Genomic DNA, 18,819 nt, shown 5'->3' on the forward strand with positions numbered 1-18,819 from the left:
GGAGAGATTTAAGCAGTTATACGTGATGTAAATATGTAACACATTCACAGTGCTTTTCTCCTGACCTTCAGCTCATCGAATCGAAGGGTAAAATGCAGAATTTCTGCAAACTCCTTTGCCAGGGCCTGCTCCCGTTCTAGGTGCTGGGTTGGTGTGTAGGGTGGACAGGTCAGAGATTCCAATAAACTCTGAAGAGCTTTCTCTGAAAGTCAAAGGGATCCAGGTATTAATCTCATGCGATCCACAGAGATCCTTCAAAAGTCACGGTCGGTCCCATGGGACAATCTCAGGGGTTTCTCCTCTCCATGTATTTCCATCCACAAAGCTATAGTGTCAATCCTAGACAGGGTGTGAAGACCAGGAGTATGTTTCTATGTGATCCTGTGTACGATATGAACACTACCCATAATACAAGGATGAGATGAAGCAGCAGCTTTGGACACCTGGGTCAGGTCACCTGCTCAACAGTGAAGAATTCTGATCTTGTTCTAGCTTTCCTCTGTATTCTACACTGAACCCAATTCTAGGAATTCTTTCTACAAAGCTATTAGCAAATTTGTTTCCATCACTGTTCTTATGATGATTTTATTCTTCCCACTCAACCATTTCTAAATATTTCTCTACAGATTTTTAAAAAATTTCTATGTGTTTATTATGCTCGTCGAAACTAGTCTTCTCTCACAGGGGCTGATAAACTATGATCGACTGAATCTGGTCCACTGTTGTTTTTGTAAACAAGCTTTTATGGAAAGACAGATCCATTCATTTTTTCGTGTCCTGAGTACAGCTATAGTGGGAAAGACTGAGTAGCTGTGAAACACACAAGACGTGCTACAAGACTTGAAATGTACTATCTGGCACTTTACAGGGAAACTTGACAATGCTGTCTTTGCATATCCTTTATATCCCTATATACATTACGGGCACACACAGGCTACATGTGCCTTTCATAGCATCTTTATAAGGTTTCCCTCTAGCCTTGGTTAAACATGTCTGCCTAGGGAGACACTGTCATTAGAGACAGCCAGTTTTGAGTGGTAAGGCTTTCTTCTGTAAAGCTGAACCTGGGCTTCTTGGAATCTCAGGTGAGTTCAGACACACACTTGGAGGAAACATGGGTTGCATTTGGTTTCTCTTCCATTTGAAAAATCTAGGGAAGTCCTCTTTTTTTTTTTTTTTTTTTATGAAACTGGCTAGGTGCATTGAAGGACTCCTCTTGGTCTTAGCTTCTAGTCTTCCCAACATCATGGTGTTTATTTGACCAGAGTATTTCAATGTCAGTTTTCCAGCTAAAATGTGACAATTGTTTCTTGGAAAAAGTAGAGTAGAATATAACTACTGCCTTTGTTTCCTTTCCTGATGTGCTACACTAAGTAATGAACTCTTGCGTGAATTTCCTGTTGATAACAGTGATTGCATCACTATTGTAAGGTACCTTGCTGCTATCTTAACCACACCTGGCTTAATTCTGGATTTTGTAGAGCCACTCCATCCTTGTATAGCTCAGCTTGTTTTTGAAGCTTTAGGGAAGAAAACCACACTTGTTTATTTTGTATTTTACTATATTGAATTTATTTCATGATGCTAGCCAACTAAGCTCCTTGTGGATCAGCAGGTAACCTTTAATTTCCAAATTTACTGATATTCATGGATGAGATCAACCTATAGTAACTATGAAGAGTGTGACAGCTGAGCATGAGATGAAGGGAAACCCATCCTCCACGTGCCAATAGGACACTCCCAATGTGCCAGTGATTGAAAGGGAAGCAAGATTGTGGTGGATTGAAAGAAATGAGAGTAACAAGAGTTGTCCACAGTGGCCTCTTAAGGCAGAGTGAGTGGCAGTAGTACATTTTCCAGTACACAGTGTTGTTCCTGTTACATTCTCCAATTGCAAAACAGAATTTCACATGTGGGACGTGGAGACGAGAAACACACTCACCTAGCCGTATGGAAAACTCGTAAAACCTCTTTAGCCTCACAACCAGAGGACATACTGCATTCCATGCTTTTTCTTGAAGCTGAATGTCGTTGGGATTTTGAATTGCCTACAAAGAACATGGTAGAATGGTCTGTTTTACGAGTAGTAATGAACATCTCATTGAAATGTCCTAAGATAGAGAAAGGATTTCAGTTAAAAAAATGCAATCCTTGTGCACTTTGTGAGTGGGTATTATTTTGCTTTACAAAGTTTCACTGAACGGTCTCCTAATGGGCTTATTTTGAAAGGGAATCTTAGTACTTGAACACAAAGCAAATGGTTTTACAGGTAGATCTGTGCGGTCTCAGTCTCTTCATCTTGAAACAGAACATGTGAGTTCTCTATTAGCATTGGATTTTTCTGAAGTTGAGCAATGATTTATTATAAAGGGTAGATTACATATTGTCCTTTCTCTAAGTTATATACTATATTCTTGCCAGTCTTTATGTTACCTAAACGATGACCTCTGTACCAAGAAAACATGCTCATGCTGGCTCCAGGAGGTACAATTAGAAGTATTGAGGTCAAAGGTCAGCCTGGGCAAAACAAACTATGACCTTGACACATCTCAACCAATTGCTGGACAATTCAGTGATATGTGCATGTCTTGAAAACTACCCATGAGGCTGAGCAAGTAGGATTGTGAAGGAATGGCTCAGATAGTAAAGCACCTGCATAACAAGTGTGAAATGCTGAGTTCAAATCCAGTACCACCATAAAACAAAAAAGAAAACCTGCTTAAGATATTAGTGCTTTCTGAGCAGTGTGGTCTTATCTGGGTCTTGGATTATGATGATGGTAGAATTCTTCTCAGAGGAATGGTGGCTGTGACAGTGGTGAGCATGCATGTGTATGCAGATGTGTGTGTGTGTGTGTGTGTGTGTGTGTGTGTGTGTGCGCGCATGTCTGTGCATTCATACAGACATGTGTCTGTGTCTCTTGACATGTACCCTAGGAGTATTATCCCCACATTAGACAGTAGTGTGTGCCGGTAGTTCTCAGTTACTTGAGAGCTGAGGTGGGAAGATCAGTTGAGCCAGGGGCTTTAAGACCCATCTGGACCACATAGCAAGAAGCCCCGTCTCAAACAAACACAAAGAAAACAAGCAAAGAAGAGAATCTTAATGTAAATCTTAAGTAAAATTGTGATTTTTTCTCTTTAAAGGAATTATGAATTTTCTTCCATGCTTTTTGTCTTTTTCTTTTTTTCTGGAAAAGACTTGAATTCAAAGTCTCACACTTGCTCTTGGTCAACCAGTGCTCTACCTTAGGCAGATCTCCAGTCTGGCTTCTTGTTGGTTATTTTGGAGATGGAGTCTCACAGACTTTTCTGCCTAGGCTAGCTTTGAACAATGACCCTGAGTAGCTAGTAGGCCTGAGCGATTGACACCTGGCTTTTCTTTTTTCTTTTTAACCTAAGACATTGAAGACAACAGGTACCTGTATTCTACTGAAGGCAAGATGGTTTACAGCTGTTGTTTTTGTGATGAAACCTAACCCAAACTGTCACAGGCTATGGGAAGTACATCACCCCAGAACTCTTGACTCTTAAGTCAACTCTTATTCACAGCTTTTACAGGTATATTTCTCTTAAATGAAGTAATCTACTGACCTTATTGTCAGAATGTGAATCTTCATCAAATGAAGATCTGAGTTGAGAATAGCTAACACTTTACACTGTATCTCTATGGGCTCACGTTAATGTACCAGAACTAAAAGGAGCCACTCATACATCTTCTTAAAGGACACATTATGCATCTTGACTTTCCTAATAATCTAGGAAAAACCAGGACTATTAGTTAATCCTTGTACATATGTGAGTGTGCGTGTGTGTGTGTGTGTGTGTGTGTGTGTGTGTGTGTGTGTGTTTGTGTGTGTGTGTGTTTCCCCTTTTCCTCCCAGGGTGCTGTCAGATCACATGAGGGTTGAGGGTTGGCATACGTCTCTGATCTCGGGCCCGGCGCCTTTGTAAGCCTGCAGGTCTGTAAGGATGCTCTCAGAATCCTGGAGGACAGCACTGATCTGGTTCCATATCTCTCTCTCTCCTTCTGTGGGCTGGGCATCTAGGAGGCAGAGAAATAAAAGACACAGAGGGCTGGTGTTTATAAACTGCTCTGAAAGGATCAGTGATCAGGTCTTCCTGCTACATAATCCTATCTCCTCCCTGCAGGTTTGGTTGCTACTCTTTAACATAACAAGCAGCTAAGAAGAGATAACCAACTCAGTGTCTGCCTGTGACTCAGATCAGAATATCCAATGATCTTTGCACACAAATAGCAAATTAGAATCATTCTGGTGACTCATTTGTTAATTTATTTATATAAAAAAGCTCTCTTTTGTATAACTGCTGTATGCACAGGATGGGAAAAAGTATAAATAGTACCTTTTGGAATCAACTTTCCTTAAATTTTAAAAATTGCTCTTTATAATAAAAACACGTAATTTTGATTGTGGTAAAACAAACCTTACATAAAATTTACTTAACCATTTTTTTTGTGTCAGTATTGGTGCTTTAACACTCACACTTGGCTTTTCTGCTCAATATTGGCACCTTTCCTCTTGAACCACACCTCCTTTTTTACCTTTTTGCAGTTTGATTGGAGATAAAGAGTCTCATGGACTTTGCTGCCTGAGATGGCTTTCAACTGTGATCCTCAGATCTCAGCTTCCTGAGTATCTAGGATTACAGGCATAAGCCAGTGGCACAGAGTTCCTTAACTATTTTTAAGCAATGATAATCCCCTCCTTCACTGTATTCTCAGATCTGAGAAAACTAAAATATTATATTCAGTTGACTTTTAGTGGACATTGCTGAATATTTCTGTGAAGACTGAAAATCTGTAGACCTGAGTAGAGATGGAAAAAACATTCGCTTTCTTATTTCCACATAAAAAATAAGCTTTAGAAACTGGATAATTACTCCTTCAGCATCACAATAGTGACACATCATTCTGGAACACACTGACATGCAGAAAGCACTGAGACTTCAATAAGCGTGAATGTGTACTCAAGAGTTCTGGCAAAGACATGCGGTAAACCCATTTTTTGGAAAAACACCTGTTCTATTAATCTTTGGTCTCAGCCGTGACCGTTGTCCACAAAAAGAAAAGACAAGTTCAAGCTCACAGACATGAAAGGCAGTATTTTGAGTACGCAGTGGCCTCTGCCAGCTCTTTGGTGAATTCACTGGTTGTACCCGAGAGTACATTTAGGTTCTTGTCCCCAGGGGCATTTTGTGGAGGCTGATAGGTGGAGGTTGTGAGCTGGGAAATGTTCACTCTATTTTCTCCCACAATTGCATAAAATAGGTTAGGTGTTCAGACTGCTGGAGAAGTACATGCTTCATGTAAAACCAAGGCGCTGCTCAGATAACATCTCATACATCTCCATTTTAAAGAGTTCAGATCCTGAGACACTGGGAAGCTTCCAACAGACCTGACTAAACAGAAAGATTAAGGCCGAGCTGCACCTGGTCTAACGCTTCTTGGTCCTAATCAATTTGAATCCCTGTTTTCATCAGTCTTGTGGGAGAATAAAGGGCTGATCTTGCAAAGGGGTATGCACTAGTGTTATGATCACTCATATTATCTTAGAACATAAAAGACAGAATCTGCAGACAGGTAACGAAGTGGGCAGTGGCCTTAATGACAAAGGGTCCAGCTAGGCCAAGCACTGTAAGAAGGCAGATGGCCAAGATGACGACTCTTTCTCACTGCCTAAACCAGAGGCTTCAAGCCAGACTCTTGAGGGATGATGCTCGCTGGTTCTTAGATTACTTTATTTACCTGGTCTTGCCTAAGAAATTCATACACTTTCCTGGGAGAAGGAAGAGTGACATGAATCACTGCATGGCAATTCTCAAAAGAGAGGGAGGGGGTGTGTGTAGAAGACTTATTAGTCCTATTGGCTATCCAGACACTTTGCAAACTCTATTTTCTAGAGATGGAAGGATTTCAACTAGGAAATGGGGTCATAATGAAGCTCATGCACACCAGGGCTCAGGAAATGAAGAGGGTAGTTGGGGAAGAGTAGAGAAGTTAAATGCAGTCTGGATGGGACTGGACCAGAGGTAATGAAAAGAAGTACATCCACCAAGATGGTACTGTGCAGACAAAGGCTGGAGACTGAGTTAAGCAGAGCTGGACTAGGAAGAGGGAAAAGATCGGTCAAGGACAGAAAACACAGGCTAGCGCAGGAAACTAAAGGAGGAAAAGAACTGTTTGGCCCCATTAGCTCTGTACCCCTTGATTCGTTTTCCAAACACACTGGATATGTTTTCTCAGGTATGATCTTACTCATAAGATGACTCACATCTTATTTTTATCCTTCCGTGCTTTCCCAAACCTTTCTCAATATACCATACGTGTCTTAAATGTAGAAAGCCACAGGCCAGGAAGCTTCTAAGTTCAGCAAGCATTTCAATGGAAATGAGTGGGAATGATATCAGAGAAGAAAAAAGAAGCAGGAAAAAAGAGTACAAATCAAAGAGGTTAGCAAACAAATAAAAATCAACCCCTCATTAATTCAAATCCTTTCACCCTTTGATGAATGTATCAAAAAATCACAAGCTAAACAAAGATAATTTCCTCAAGAGATATTTATTTGGAGAAGAAGAAAAGCAAGAGTTCAGACTATTGAATGTAATTACCCGATAGCCTGTGAAAGGAAGAAATACGGGATGCCAGGATAGAAGTCTTCTGATCTCAGCTGTCACATGGCCTCATCTTTGCAAATTACCACTTGAAAAGTTTCAGATGGAACAGAATTAAAACTAAGTGGGCTGGGAGAGGAGAGATGGCAAAACCAAAATAAAACATCCTGTTGATGGTCACTTAAACACAAAAGGGGAAAGATTTCACAGCAGACTTTGCTTTTTTTTTCATGGAAGACTTTCTGAAGTGCTTTAAAAATAAGTTCTTCAACAGGATGTCCATGCAGTGGTTCTGAGGATGGAAGCAGGTAGCTCCTTTCTCTATCTGAGGTGGGGGTGACACTTTTGGAAACAAATCAACACGGTCATTTATGTGACCACAAGGAGTTAGGCGTATGGTGTCACTTCTATCCCAGAGGAGGTGGACTTGGGGCGGGGGTGGTGGTGAACATCTTACATCACACACCCAGGGTCACATCCTGCCCTCCTGGAAGCCAAGGATCTGTGAAACAGGACCCTCAGTCCCCAGCCTCCTTCTCTGGGAAATTGTTTCTTTTGGCAGATTTCCTGGTATCCCATTAAAAATTTTCTCGTGTGGTCCTGTTTAGCAGTGGTAGGAGATGGTGGGAGAAACCCAATCCATCGTTCTCTCTTTCATCTGGGCTTAGAAATGTGTTGGCTCATTTTCTTCCACCATTTGTTAGTCTTATGGGATACCTGATTTCTTCCGCCTTCCCTGTCACAGAACTACAGTCACATCCTCTCCCAGTAGATAATTAGGTCCTTTGTGCCAACAGCACAGCCAAGCCCTGCCTTCTGAGCCAGAATGCAGAAGATTCTCAGGGGATTTAAGTCACAAGTGGCGCCAATGTCCCAAATGGAGAGTGACAGCTGGGAGAAGCTCTAGTGTCTGTCTCTCTGTTTCACTTTTCAAATGAAAAAGGCGTGTGTAATCCAAGGTGTCATTCAACAATGGTCCAAATGTTTATGGAGGTCCATGATTTATCTCATTTCCCAATGAAACAATCAAAACTAATAAATGAGGATTTGATCCACTAAGATGTAAGACTCTGGCCATATTTGTTTCAGGAGACGTTGCATTTTCAGTGCCAGGTACATAGTACATGCTCAAGAAAGTTTTGCCGAATAAGCAGCTGGAGAAATGATTGAAAGATACCTTCCACGTTGTGTTTTGTGATGGTTTCTCTTTGCTCCTTTTGAATTCCTAGATCTTTGGAGGCAGTGTCTGTATTCTTGTCCTCCATGCCCCTGTGATGTCCTACCCATGGGAGACACTCAACAAACATGCGCTCAATCAATGCCTCATTGAGGAAATTGACTAAGCGACAAAGAACAATGGGTGCAGAGAAGCAGTCGCTCCCCTCTTCCCTCCTCTCCCATCTCCCCAGATGGCTTTCTATACCGTTAACATCCCTTACCACTGCCATTAAGAGATCTGTATTTGTCTGCAATCACCTGGGTTATTGACATTTCATCAACATCAACATCGCTCATCTCTGGCTTCCCTATCTCCTCAGTAGGGATGACACACTGTGGAGCACTGTTCTGTCTGGCAGGTGAAAAGCAGCACTAGGTTTACTCTTGTAATCCTAAAACTATGACAATTTTTGTTCTCCAGAACAACCCCTGAGAAGCTTTGGGGTCTATACTTTTGGCATTTTCTACATTCAGATTCAGTTGTTGGCCACATTTAAAACAAAAATTTACTGTGTTTTCAAGATGTCAAAAAATGACATCTTGAAAGGGACCCTGAAAAATTAGTGGTTAAAGTAATTTTACTATATTTAACCAACAACCTCTGAAAGCATTTGTTAAGTGAATGGGAGCTCTGAACTCTAGGCTTTGCTGTTCTATATTTACCATAAGATCAACCTTTCACTGAAGGTGACACAGCATGTACATAATGCAGGCACATGCACAGACACAGACACACACACACGCACACACACACACAGACACACAGACACACACAGCAATGTTCAAATGATGACAGTGGGCCTGTATTTCCAGTTGTAACCAGTGAATATGAATTCTTCTGTAATGTTTCCTCTGAGAACTGCACTCTAAACTTCTAATCATTGCCAATTATTTCATTGAAATGGAACAGAATGGTTACACAAAGCAAGGATCTGCCCATCTCACAATGGAGCTGTTAAAATTCCTGTGATTTACACAGGCAATTTCAGAAACCAATACTTCTAGTTGCCCTGAAACAAGTATATCCTGGCCATTAGCCGGGCAATGATTTAAGGCCTATTCTAGATCTGCTATTGTGGAAAAGTAGGAAAATGCATTGTGGACACCGTGACCTTGTGTTCATATATTGATTGTGGAGAACTCACTAAATTCTGAGTGTCTACAATCTGTAATAGAAAAAAACTGTTCTCTTATCAATGAAGATACACTATTAATATCATTTGGAGGGAATGTATTGACCCGCCTTTGGCTCCAGTTGCTGCTGATGGTGAATATTGACTGTTAACATTCTGGTATCCCAGGAATCAAGGTGAAAGTTTAGCTGCTAAGGACTCTGATATTTGGTCAAGGTAGAATGTTTGGCATTCTAGGGTGCTAATGGACATGAAGAAGGTGGCTTGCATTTTGTCAAGAAAGAGCCTACCAAAGGGAACAAGAGCAAGGCTCATACTGAAGAGGGGCTGTCAAATCAAAGGGCTCTTGTCTGTGCCGATCAGACCAAGACTCATCCAGTCTTCAAAGGCAGCAGGCTCTCCTAATAGCCTATTTGGGACTGTGTGGAGACTCTGCCAGAGGCCCAACTAATCGAAGGAGAAGACAAAATTTATGAGATGTCTTTGGTTCTGAAGGAAACCTGGTGTTTCATCAAGAAGATATATAGCTACTTTTGTGACCAGTGACTGCAGGATAAACACTGGAGGAAGGCCCAGCAGAAAGGACTTGTCAAAGCCATAAATTAAATCTGCAGCCTTTCTGTCCCACCCACTTCCTGATGCCCCCTCCCCATTTCCACTTCAGGATCAACTAGGAAACATAAATAATTATCTATTATTAACATTTGGGGGATGTAAAATGGGAATGATTTATAGCAGAACACAAGCCGCCTAGGGAAATAGCACAGTGCTGGAAAGGTTCCATTGGAAAATTTAAGTGGGCAGGGCTGACATGTTTATTTGTACAAGATCTCGGTCACTACACAGCAGAGCCCCAAGCTCTTTCCTTGGAAAGATTACACTAGGGACAGAAAGGGGGTGGGAGGGTGAAGGACTTTAGGAGTGGTGTATTTCTCTCACTGTATTGGGACCCATGATGGGGATAACATTGTAAGGATGGAATTGTGAGGATGGGGATTTGAGATGGAATCCTATTGCCAACTTGTCACTGGCTGAGTATCAGTACTCAAGGAAAACCAGTTCACCCACCTGGGCCCCAGTTCTGTGTGCTTTTCACTCTGAGGTCAGAGTGAGGAGGACATTGACATAGGTTAAAGTACTGACAAAGCCAAAGGGCTTGAAGCTTCAGGCATCTTTGTCACCAAACAGCCACGACACCATCAATAAGCCTTCCCAGGTCAATTCAAGTTTTTCTTTTATGTTTTTTATTTTGCTTGAGAGAGCATACTAACTTGAAAAGACATCGGGTTATTGGTATTTTCTGATATCCGGTCTCTCCTCCAAGATTTTCCCAGCATCCTCTGGACACCGTTGCAGGTGTGAAGATACTGTTAGCAGAGTTCCAATGGATGAAAAGATTAGTACTGGCAGGACACTGTCCTGAGTGAGCGGAAGCTTCCAGATGGCAGGCTAGCCTAACTCAACCCCTCGCTCCAAACAACAGGAGACTGCAGCGTTTGGGTAAGTGCAATGATGCGGAGATGATAGAATTTCCGTAATAACTTCCCTTCCTCACACCGCTGTTGTTCTTCATGCTCCTACTGTATTTAGCCACGTTCTTCTAAAGAACGTTTCCAATCTTGACAGAGTGAATCAGTGTTCTTCTGTGACTTGCTTATACTTAGCATAATATCATCAAGGGTTAACTACATCTAGAACAGTTTTAAAAGTAAGTCAGGGATGCAGAGTCTTTGGAGAGGGGACGTGGGGAGACACAAATCAATGAGTCACAGGCACAGAGGTCTACATATGCAAGACGAGTAAGTTCTAGAATATACTGTACCACAGTCTGACTATTATTAATGCCAGTGCATCGCATACTTAAACAGCTGATACGAAGTCGGATCTCCTGGTAAGCATCACAGTTGTTTTTTCTTTTATTTAAAGAAAAAGTCATCAGATAAATTATATGGATTTGTTTCCATCTTGATTAGCCCTCAAACTTGCTACATTCGTTTTGAGAAAATCTGGGTGATTTCAATATGTACTCTGGGACAGAATACAAAAGAACTAATTTTGTCAGGCATAAACCTGTGGTTTATGCAACCAGTTTTCATATTAACGATAAAAAGATGCAAAAAAAAATCACAAAGAATCTTATCATCCATCTAACAATGTACATGGTAAATTAGATAATGAGGAAAACGTCTGCAAATTTTCAGGTAAGGGAGCTGAGGTTGCAAAGTCGTCCAAAAGGTGCTGGGAGAGGTGGGCATAGGTGCTTTCAGGTTTGGCAGAGAAGGGGTAAGAAGACAAAGCTACCACACATGTAGATAAGAAGAGAACAGCTGAGATATTCTCAGAGTTTAAGAGGCGGTGCTTGAGCTGGCCTGAAAGCCGAGAGGCCCCGGGGACTCCCGGGCAAAAAGGGAATCTGTATCTACTTGCCAGCATTTTTCCCAGGAAATGTCACCCAATGCTAACAAGAAAAATTGAAAGCAGGAACAAACACATAGAAAGACACCCTAGGTTTGGGGCCTTGGGCCTGCCTGAAGGTACACGAGAGAACTCAGATAAACACGCTGGCATTGCACTTCTTAGATGAGGATGAAACAGTGCCCATCTACCCTTAGGAGAAGGAGTCCAGGGATGATCATGAGTAGACTACATTTACCATAGGAACCAAAGCAGGAAAATACTGTGTCCAGTGAGTGACAGGTCAACCATATCTGTGAGGTATAGATCAACAAGGAATGTACTCCCTGTCTCAACAGATTAGCCTGTTCTACACAATTCCTATCCACGGAATCCACATGGGGTCTTTGTGACTTAGCATAATGATTTCAAGGCTGATCTGTGTTGTCCCACGTCACACTAACTTCATTCCTTGTATTGCTCTATAAGACTCGGCTGAAAAGTTGTATCACATTTTATTGGTCCATCTTGAATAGTGCTCCAAGGGTTAGTCACATACACGTTGTCATGTGGACATATATTTTTATTTTTATTGAGCTTATCCAGAGGAATGGAAAAGCTATGTCAAACGGTAACATAAGGTTTAGCCCTTTAAGCAACTTTCAGACTGTTTTCCAAATCAGATCCACCATCTTGCTTTCCTCCAAGCAGTGTAAGAGGATTCTGATTTCTTCATAGTCCCACCAATGCTCGTTGGCATTTCTCTTTTGATGAACACAAGCATAGTGTGTGTGTGTGTGTGTGTGTGGTAGGGACTAGCTCAGGTGGTTTTGATTCACATTTCTCCCTTGCTTTAGGCTAGGAAACATCTTATTCATGTGGACAATGTAGATATTCATTTATCTTCATTGGAGAAATGTGTATTTGGATCTTAAAGGAATCTGATAGATAAATTGTGTACTGGTTGGAAAAAAAAGTCTCTTTAAAGTGAAATGCTCTTGAATAGGTTTAGGGACTTTAAAACGTTATTATTAAGTAATTGCACAAAGAGGTTACAATTCCCTAAGTCAGGATACGAGTGTAAGGCCTCCTGATTAGTGCCATCCCTCCCGCGGTTCTCTCTCACTTTTCCCCCTCCCCTCCCTATCCTCAATTTCTGTGGTTCAATTTTTCCATAAGTTACATTGAACATAATGACTGCATTTGCTCATCCTCCATTTGTTTGCCTCCCCTCCCTCTGCCCCCCCCCCATTACCCTCCCCGACTCAAACATGTTCCCACTTCCTGGTATTTGTTTGGTTAAAAAGTTCAGTAGTGGTTTGGAGGATTTACTCCTTGAGACTCCTCTCCTAAGGATGCCATCCTTCAGGTTATTTGAGGCTCAAAGTTATATGTATATATATGTATACATATATATCTACCTATGTATATATATATATGCACACAAATATATATAGTTTTTTAGTCAGCCGTGGGGCTTGAACTCTGGGCATGGGCACTGTCCCTCAGCTGTTCACCTCAAGGCCAGTACTCTACCACTTGAACCACAGTGTCACTTCTGGTTCTCTCGTGGTTAATTGTAGATAAGAAGCTCATAGACTTTTCTTCCTTGGCTGGCTTTGAATCACTATCCTCAGATCTCAGCCTCCAGAGTAGCTAGGGTTATAGGCATGAGCCACCAGCACCAGGCCAAAGATATTTGTGTTATAATTTGAGCTATGATTTGAGATTTCATGGATTTTAGCTATTATTTTCTTGAGATAGGCCCTCACTATCTAGACTAGACTGGCCTCAGCTCTGTGATCTTCCTGTTTCTATCTCTTGAGTTCTGGGATTACCACATGTCTGGCTTGAACTGCTACTGTCTTGGAGAACTTCCACTCCAAGATTTGGATCATGCAATTCAGGAGGCTGCCTGGTTTAACCTCCCAGACCCCCACGCTCTGGCAGGGGCAGTGTGTCACTGAATGCTAAAGATGGTGATCAAACTAGGTGATCATCAGAAAGAAGCACTGGCAAATGTGCAAAAGAGCCAATTCTTGTGGAACTAGATCACTGAATGAGAGTTTGGAGGTGAGGTCTATATATAAAAGGAAGACTCTCCAGATGTTTCTCATAATCATTTCTCTCAGGGAGTCACTAAGCTACTTGTCTGGAAAGCCAATGCCTGTTGCCCACATGGTGTACCACACTGCTGAGTGTGGCTGAGTAGCCCTTAGCATGGCTTCAGTAACACACTGTCTTTCAAGTCAACACTCATGAAAAAATGGGGAGTGTTTTTGAGCATGCATATGCCTGTAACGCCTGCTACTATGGAAGCAGAGATAGAGAGGATTGGGTTCAAGGCCAGGCCAAAGAAAATGGCCTAAGAGACCCCATATCAGAAAATAAGCAGGGTATGGCTATGCACTCCTGTGATCTTGTCACATAAAAAACTCCAGATCCTATCTGAAAACTAGTGATTCGTATGGAAGAATACTTGCCTAGCAAACAAGGCTCTGACTTCAATTCTCTGTACCACTAAGGGAGAGGGAGGAAGAGAAAAAAGAGGAAAAGAAAAGAGAAAGAAGAAAGAATGGGGAGAGTTGAATTAATGTATTCTTTTCTCTCCTGTCTCCCAGCCGTCAGAGGAGAAATGAAGACACGGCAAAGCAGCAAAGAAAGAAAAAGAAAAAAAAGTAGGGGGATGAAAAAAGATGCAAAATGGTTGTGGAAAAGTGTAAGCAGAACGTACGGAATTCACTTCAAAGGTCAACAGGAATTTGAATGGTATTATTGCAACTAGAAAACCTAAGGACAGATGTGTCTAATTTTGTGTTGTGTTTTGACCTAGCTTAAATTATATCTATTAGACCCAGTTCAATTATATCCCATCACTGACTTCAAAAAGAATATTCAACACTGAAAGCAGAGGTGCCAAATTCACTTAAGCTATTACTACACGCTTCCAGGCTTCCTTCCTCCCTCGACCCCACACGCCTTAACTCTTTACCACCCAGCCTCCGTGTGCAAATCCAAAGCTTTCTCAGTGACACTTACTGTCCAACTGATCACCCCCCCACCCCAGCTTTTCTTGGTGTTGGTATTAAACTCAGGGCATTGTGCTCTTGTTTGGCTTCTTCTTTTAATTTTTGTGCTCAAAACTAGGTTCAGGGGTTGGAAGTATGGCTTGGGTGGTAGAGTGAAAGCATCAGACAGTGAGTTTGAGTCCTGGTGTCAGACCAAAAACAAAAACAGCAATTAAAAAAAGCAACAACCCTGAGTTGCTGGGCAGGTGGCTCAGTGATAGAGTGCTTGCTTCACATACATGAAGCCCTGGGTTCGATTCTTCAGCACCACATACACAGAAAAAGCCAGAAGTGGTGCTGTGGCTCAAGTGGGAGAGCAACTAGCCTCGAGCTGAAGAGCTGAGGGACAGTGCCCAGGCCCAGCGTTCAAGCCCCATGACCACCAAAAAAAACCCCAAACAAACAAAATTGAGTTCTACCATTTGAGCTATATTTCCACTTCTAGTGTTTTGCTTTATGCTAGTTGATTGATTGGAGATAAGAGTTTCTTGGATTTGTCTGCCTGTGTTGGCTTCAAACCATGATCCTCAAGTCTCATCCTCCTGACTGCCTAGGATTATAGGTGTGAGCCACCAGCATCCAGCAAGATCATCGTCCTTTTAAGCTTGATCTTTTCTAAGTGCATTGTGGTGTCTGAATCCATGTGTCCTGCCTCCTTCTGAGCTCTTGGACTGCTGGGTTTAGTTACCCCCTCTGTTATTCTTCCACATGACCTATGTCTTACTGAGGCTCGTGTGGTGCTGTTCAATGTGGGGCAAAGTACTGGATCACATAAACCAAGGAGGGTTCAAGCCTTCTGGAACTTCAGTGCGTAGACCTCTTATCTCCACGATGTAACCTCCTCCCCAGATCTTCTGCTTCCCCAAGCCCTTGCAATCATAGACATAACTCATTCTCATCTTCATGGATCCTGTCTACTACCTCACTTTCCCACAGGGATTCTTGCTCTTCTATGTAGCAATCAATCACAATGACTTCCTTCTAGCCCTGAGCAATGCAGGGAGAACCGGCCATGGTCTAACCCAAGCCAGCCTTCCACTCTGCCCCTATTTCTTCTCACCAGACATTTGGTACTCTGTCAAAATTGTACTTCTTGCTGTTCTTCAAGCAAGCTCTTCCTAGTCCAGTCTCTATGCCCTTAATCATCCTGTCTCCATTTGTTGAAAAAGTCCTCTTCCCCTTTCTGCTTCTAAAAACTAACTCATTCTTTAGAGTCCATTCAGAATGCCACCTGTTGTAAGAAGAGCTTTCCAATTCCTTCCATAGCCTTCCATTTCTAACAGCTAGATAGCTACATTCTCTTTCCTTCTTCACTCTCTGCTACAGATGCCTCTGTTAAAACCCCGAATTTACTTTATCTTCAACTATCTATTCTGTTCTCTATTCTAGCTTGAGGCTTCCTTAGGCAACGACTGCTTTCAACACTGTTATTTCATTGTGTGTGTGTGTGTGTGTGTGTGTGTGTGTGTGTGTGTGTGTGTGTGTGTGTGTACATGTGCACATATGTGTTCTAGTACTGGGGTTTGAAATCAGGGTCTTGTGCTGTTGCTTAGATTTTTCATTCAAGGTCGGTGTTCTACCACCTGAACCATACCTCTACTTCCAGCATTTTGCTGGTTCATTAGAGTTAAGAGTCTCCTGAATTTGTCTGCCTAGGCTGGCTTTGCTCAGATCCTCAGATCTCAGCATCCTGAGTAGCTAGGCTTACAGGAATGAGCCACCAGGCTCATCATGTAGCCTCTGAGGATGTGATAATTATACACAACTCTGCCTCACTGAGTTGAGCTGAAATGTCCAGACTCAGAGGAAATCATGCTCCCCTCCCCACTTCCCTCTCTCTGCAGCCTGCCAACATTGTTTCTTGAAAAGCTCCATTACAAAGAGGATTTTTTTGAACCAGAAAGCTGAAATTGGGTGTGTCTTTGTAGATAACAAACACACTTCTAGTCAGGAATTGAATGATGGTGTGTACTTTGAGGAAGGTGTGCGCAGCATGGCGGGGGAGAGGAGACATAGACCTGTGTTCCCATCTCAACCTCCTAACCCATCATGGAACTTCGGCCTAGCACAGTGCCTGCCCAGAGTCTCCGTGGGATACAGTTCTCCTTAGGAACCTAAGGGAACTAATTCCCTTCGCCTTTTCTCCTTGGGAAAAGAAATAGACTTTTACATACTTTTCTCAACTCCCAGGTTGATATTTTCTTTCAATCTTTGATTTTAACGTAGCAAATCAATCAGGCTCTTGAGTCCTTACCTGACATTTATGCTGAACCAAGCCAAATCACAACATCATGAATGACAACGGCGACACCGAGTGAAGACAGCAATGCAGCATCTCACAGTGACCATGATCTAGATTTTTATTTTTCTAAATGTATGAGCTGTGGGGACACTTCCAGTGTCTAGTTTAAATATACCAAGGGCACTGAGTCTACGTGCTTGTGTGTCAACTTGTTCACCCTGAGTCTTCAGCTTAGTTCACGTGGAGAAGACCTCCCGGCACTTATGTGGCAAACCATTGTTAGAAGTTTTAGTCTATTTGTGCCAGCTCTTCTCCCTTTTTGTTTTTTGTTTTTGGGTGGTACTGGCCTTTGACTTCGGTGCCTCCCACTTGCTAGGCTGGCATTCTTACTGCTGAGCCACCATTCCTGGTTTTCATTGGCTATTTTTGGGATAGAGTCTCACTTCCTACACAAGCACAGGCCTGAACTGTGATCGGCCTACTTCAGGCTTCCCACCATTGCTGGGACTACAAGCATGACCTACCACCTCCAGCTTCCTTCTGAGAAGACTGAGTCTGGTAGCCTTTTTTAGCCAGGCATGTCTGGAGCTTCATTCCATTCTCAGCCAAACAATTAGCTGGGATTACAGGTGTGAGACACCAGTCCCTGCCTAGATGTGAGAATTAAAAGAAGATATTCAGCTAGGCTTGCTATTCTAGAATTAAAATTTAAAAAAGGAGAAGACACAAGAGTAAAAAGGGAAGTACAAGCTTAGTTTTAACAAACATAAACATGTCACTCATTTGTGCATATACTCAATCAAAAAATAAACCAAGCCAGGCACCGGTGTGGCTCATGACTATAATCCTAGCTACTCAGGAGGCTGAGATCCAAGGATAGCAGTTCAAAGCCAGCCCAAGCAGGAAAGTCTGTGAGACTCTTATCTCCAATAAACTATAAAACTCATATCTCCAATAAACAATAAACTCATAAAACTCCGGAAGTGGTGCTCTGACTCAAGTGGTAGATCGCTAGCCTTGAGCAGAAAGAGGCTCAGGAACAACGCTCAGGCACTGAGTTCAAACCCCAGGACTGGCAAAACAAACAAACCAAACAGGAACCTCTGTGCTTATACAGTCATGCTTTCTAAGCTATTTTCACTCAGAAGAAAGTTTAATGATTTTTGTAGAGAAGACAATCTTTTGGATAAAGGGTGTAATCATATCGCTAAATCCTGAAATAGTTTTAAACAATCATAAACTACATAAAGAATAGGAGAGAGGATCCAGGTGCAGTGGCACACACTTGCCATGCCAGACGCTCAGGAGCTAGAGATAGGAGGGTTGCAAGTGTGTTTTAAGGCCAGCCCTGGTAAAATATTAAACCAACTGAAACCAACTAACAGCAAAATGCCTGGGGACCTGGCTCAAATGGTAGAGTGCCATTGAGATCCTGACTTTAAAACTCAGTCCTGAAAACAGAAACAAAGAGCTGGAGATAACTGGAAAAAAATCTATAAGCTTTGTATCTGGTATCAATCACTCTTTTTCTTCCATAGTCAGAGATATTTTACATTATTCTGTGAAAATTAACATTTGTTATTTTTCTTTCGAATGTAAGAAATTAATTCATTTAAAAAATTTAAAAAACCTCTATCATGATGTGTCTTAGGCCTATCAAGGCTGATCACTTCTAAAACCAAAGAAAGAAATGGAAAAGACTCTCCATTCAATTTCTACAAATCTGGGAAAGGAAGAGAATAAAAATGATTTTAAAAATAATCTCAAAAAAGAAATGTAGAATTTCAATTGAACGTGGCTGATATAGCATATAACAATTGTTATCACCTCCTAATGAATTAGCTATAGAGAAAATGAAAGTTTTCCATTATTTCATTGTAATAAATTTGCGCACTTACTTTCAAAATCCAGGAAAAAATGTGGATAGTTCTCAATTTCCCTGGTCAGGACTTTAAGCAGGTTTCCCATCCCAGCAAACCTAAGAAAGGCAACACAAAACAAAATAGCCATTAGGAATATTAAAAACACAGACTCACATGAATATCGTGGGAGCTCTCTGAACCTCTGAGGACCAGAAAGAAGGCAGCTGTAGAGATGACAGGACACCTTGTAGTCGATTTCTGAACTGGTGA

At 41.8% G+C, this 18,819-nt stretch overlaps 1 protein-coding gene across 3 annotated transcripts in view; it reads right to left on the reverse strand.

Moving 5' to 3' along the window:
• The window catches only part of Cyria (CYFIP related Rac1 interactor A), a 95,594-nt gene that overhangs the window by 11,812 nt on the left and 64,963 nt on the right, over positions 1 to 18,819 (reverse strand). For all 3 annotated transcript variants that reach the window (XM_070025022.1, XM_070025020.1, XM_070025021.1), the window contains 4 exons: positions 18,586 to 18,665; positions 3,923 to 4,044; positions 1,943 to 2,048; positions 66 to 202 (listed from right to left, as the gene is read on the reverse strand). In XM_070025022.1, the coding sequence (XP_069881123.1) occupies positions 66 to 202; positions 1,943 to 2,048; positions 3,923 to 4,044; positions 18,586 to 18,655 (435 nt within the window). In that variant the 5' untranslated portion in view covers positions 18,656 to 18,665. The remainder of the gene's footprint in view (positions 1 to 65; positions 203 to 1,942; positions 2,049 to 3,922; positions 4,045 to 18,585; positions 18,666 to 18,819) is intronic.

The sequence above is a fragment of the Dipodomys merriami genome, unplaced genomic scaffold (genome assembly GCF_024711535.1).
Source record: "Dipodomys merriami isolate MVZ:Mamm:240054 unplaced genomic scaffold, mDipMer1.0.p SCAF_17, whole genome shotgun sequence".
Lineage (NCBI taxonomy): Eukaryota > Metazoa > Chordata > Mammalia > Rodentia > Heteromyidae > Dipodomys > Dipodomys merriami.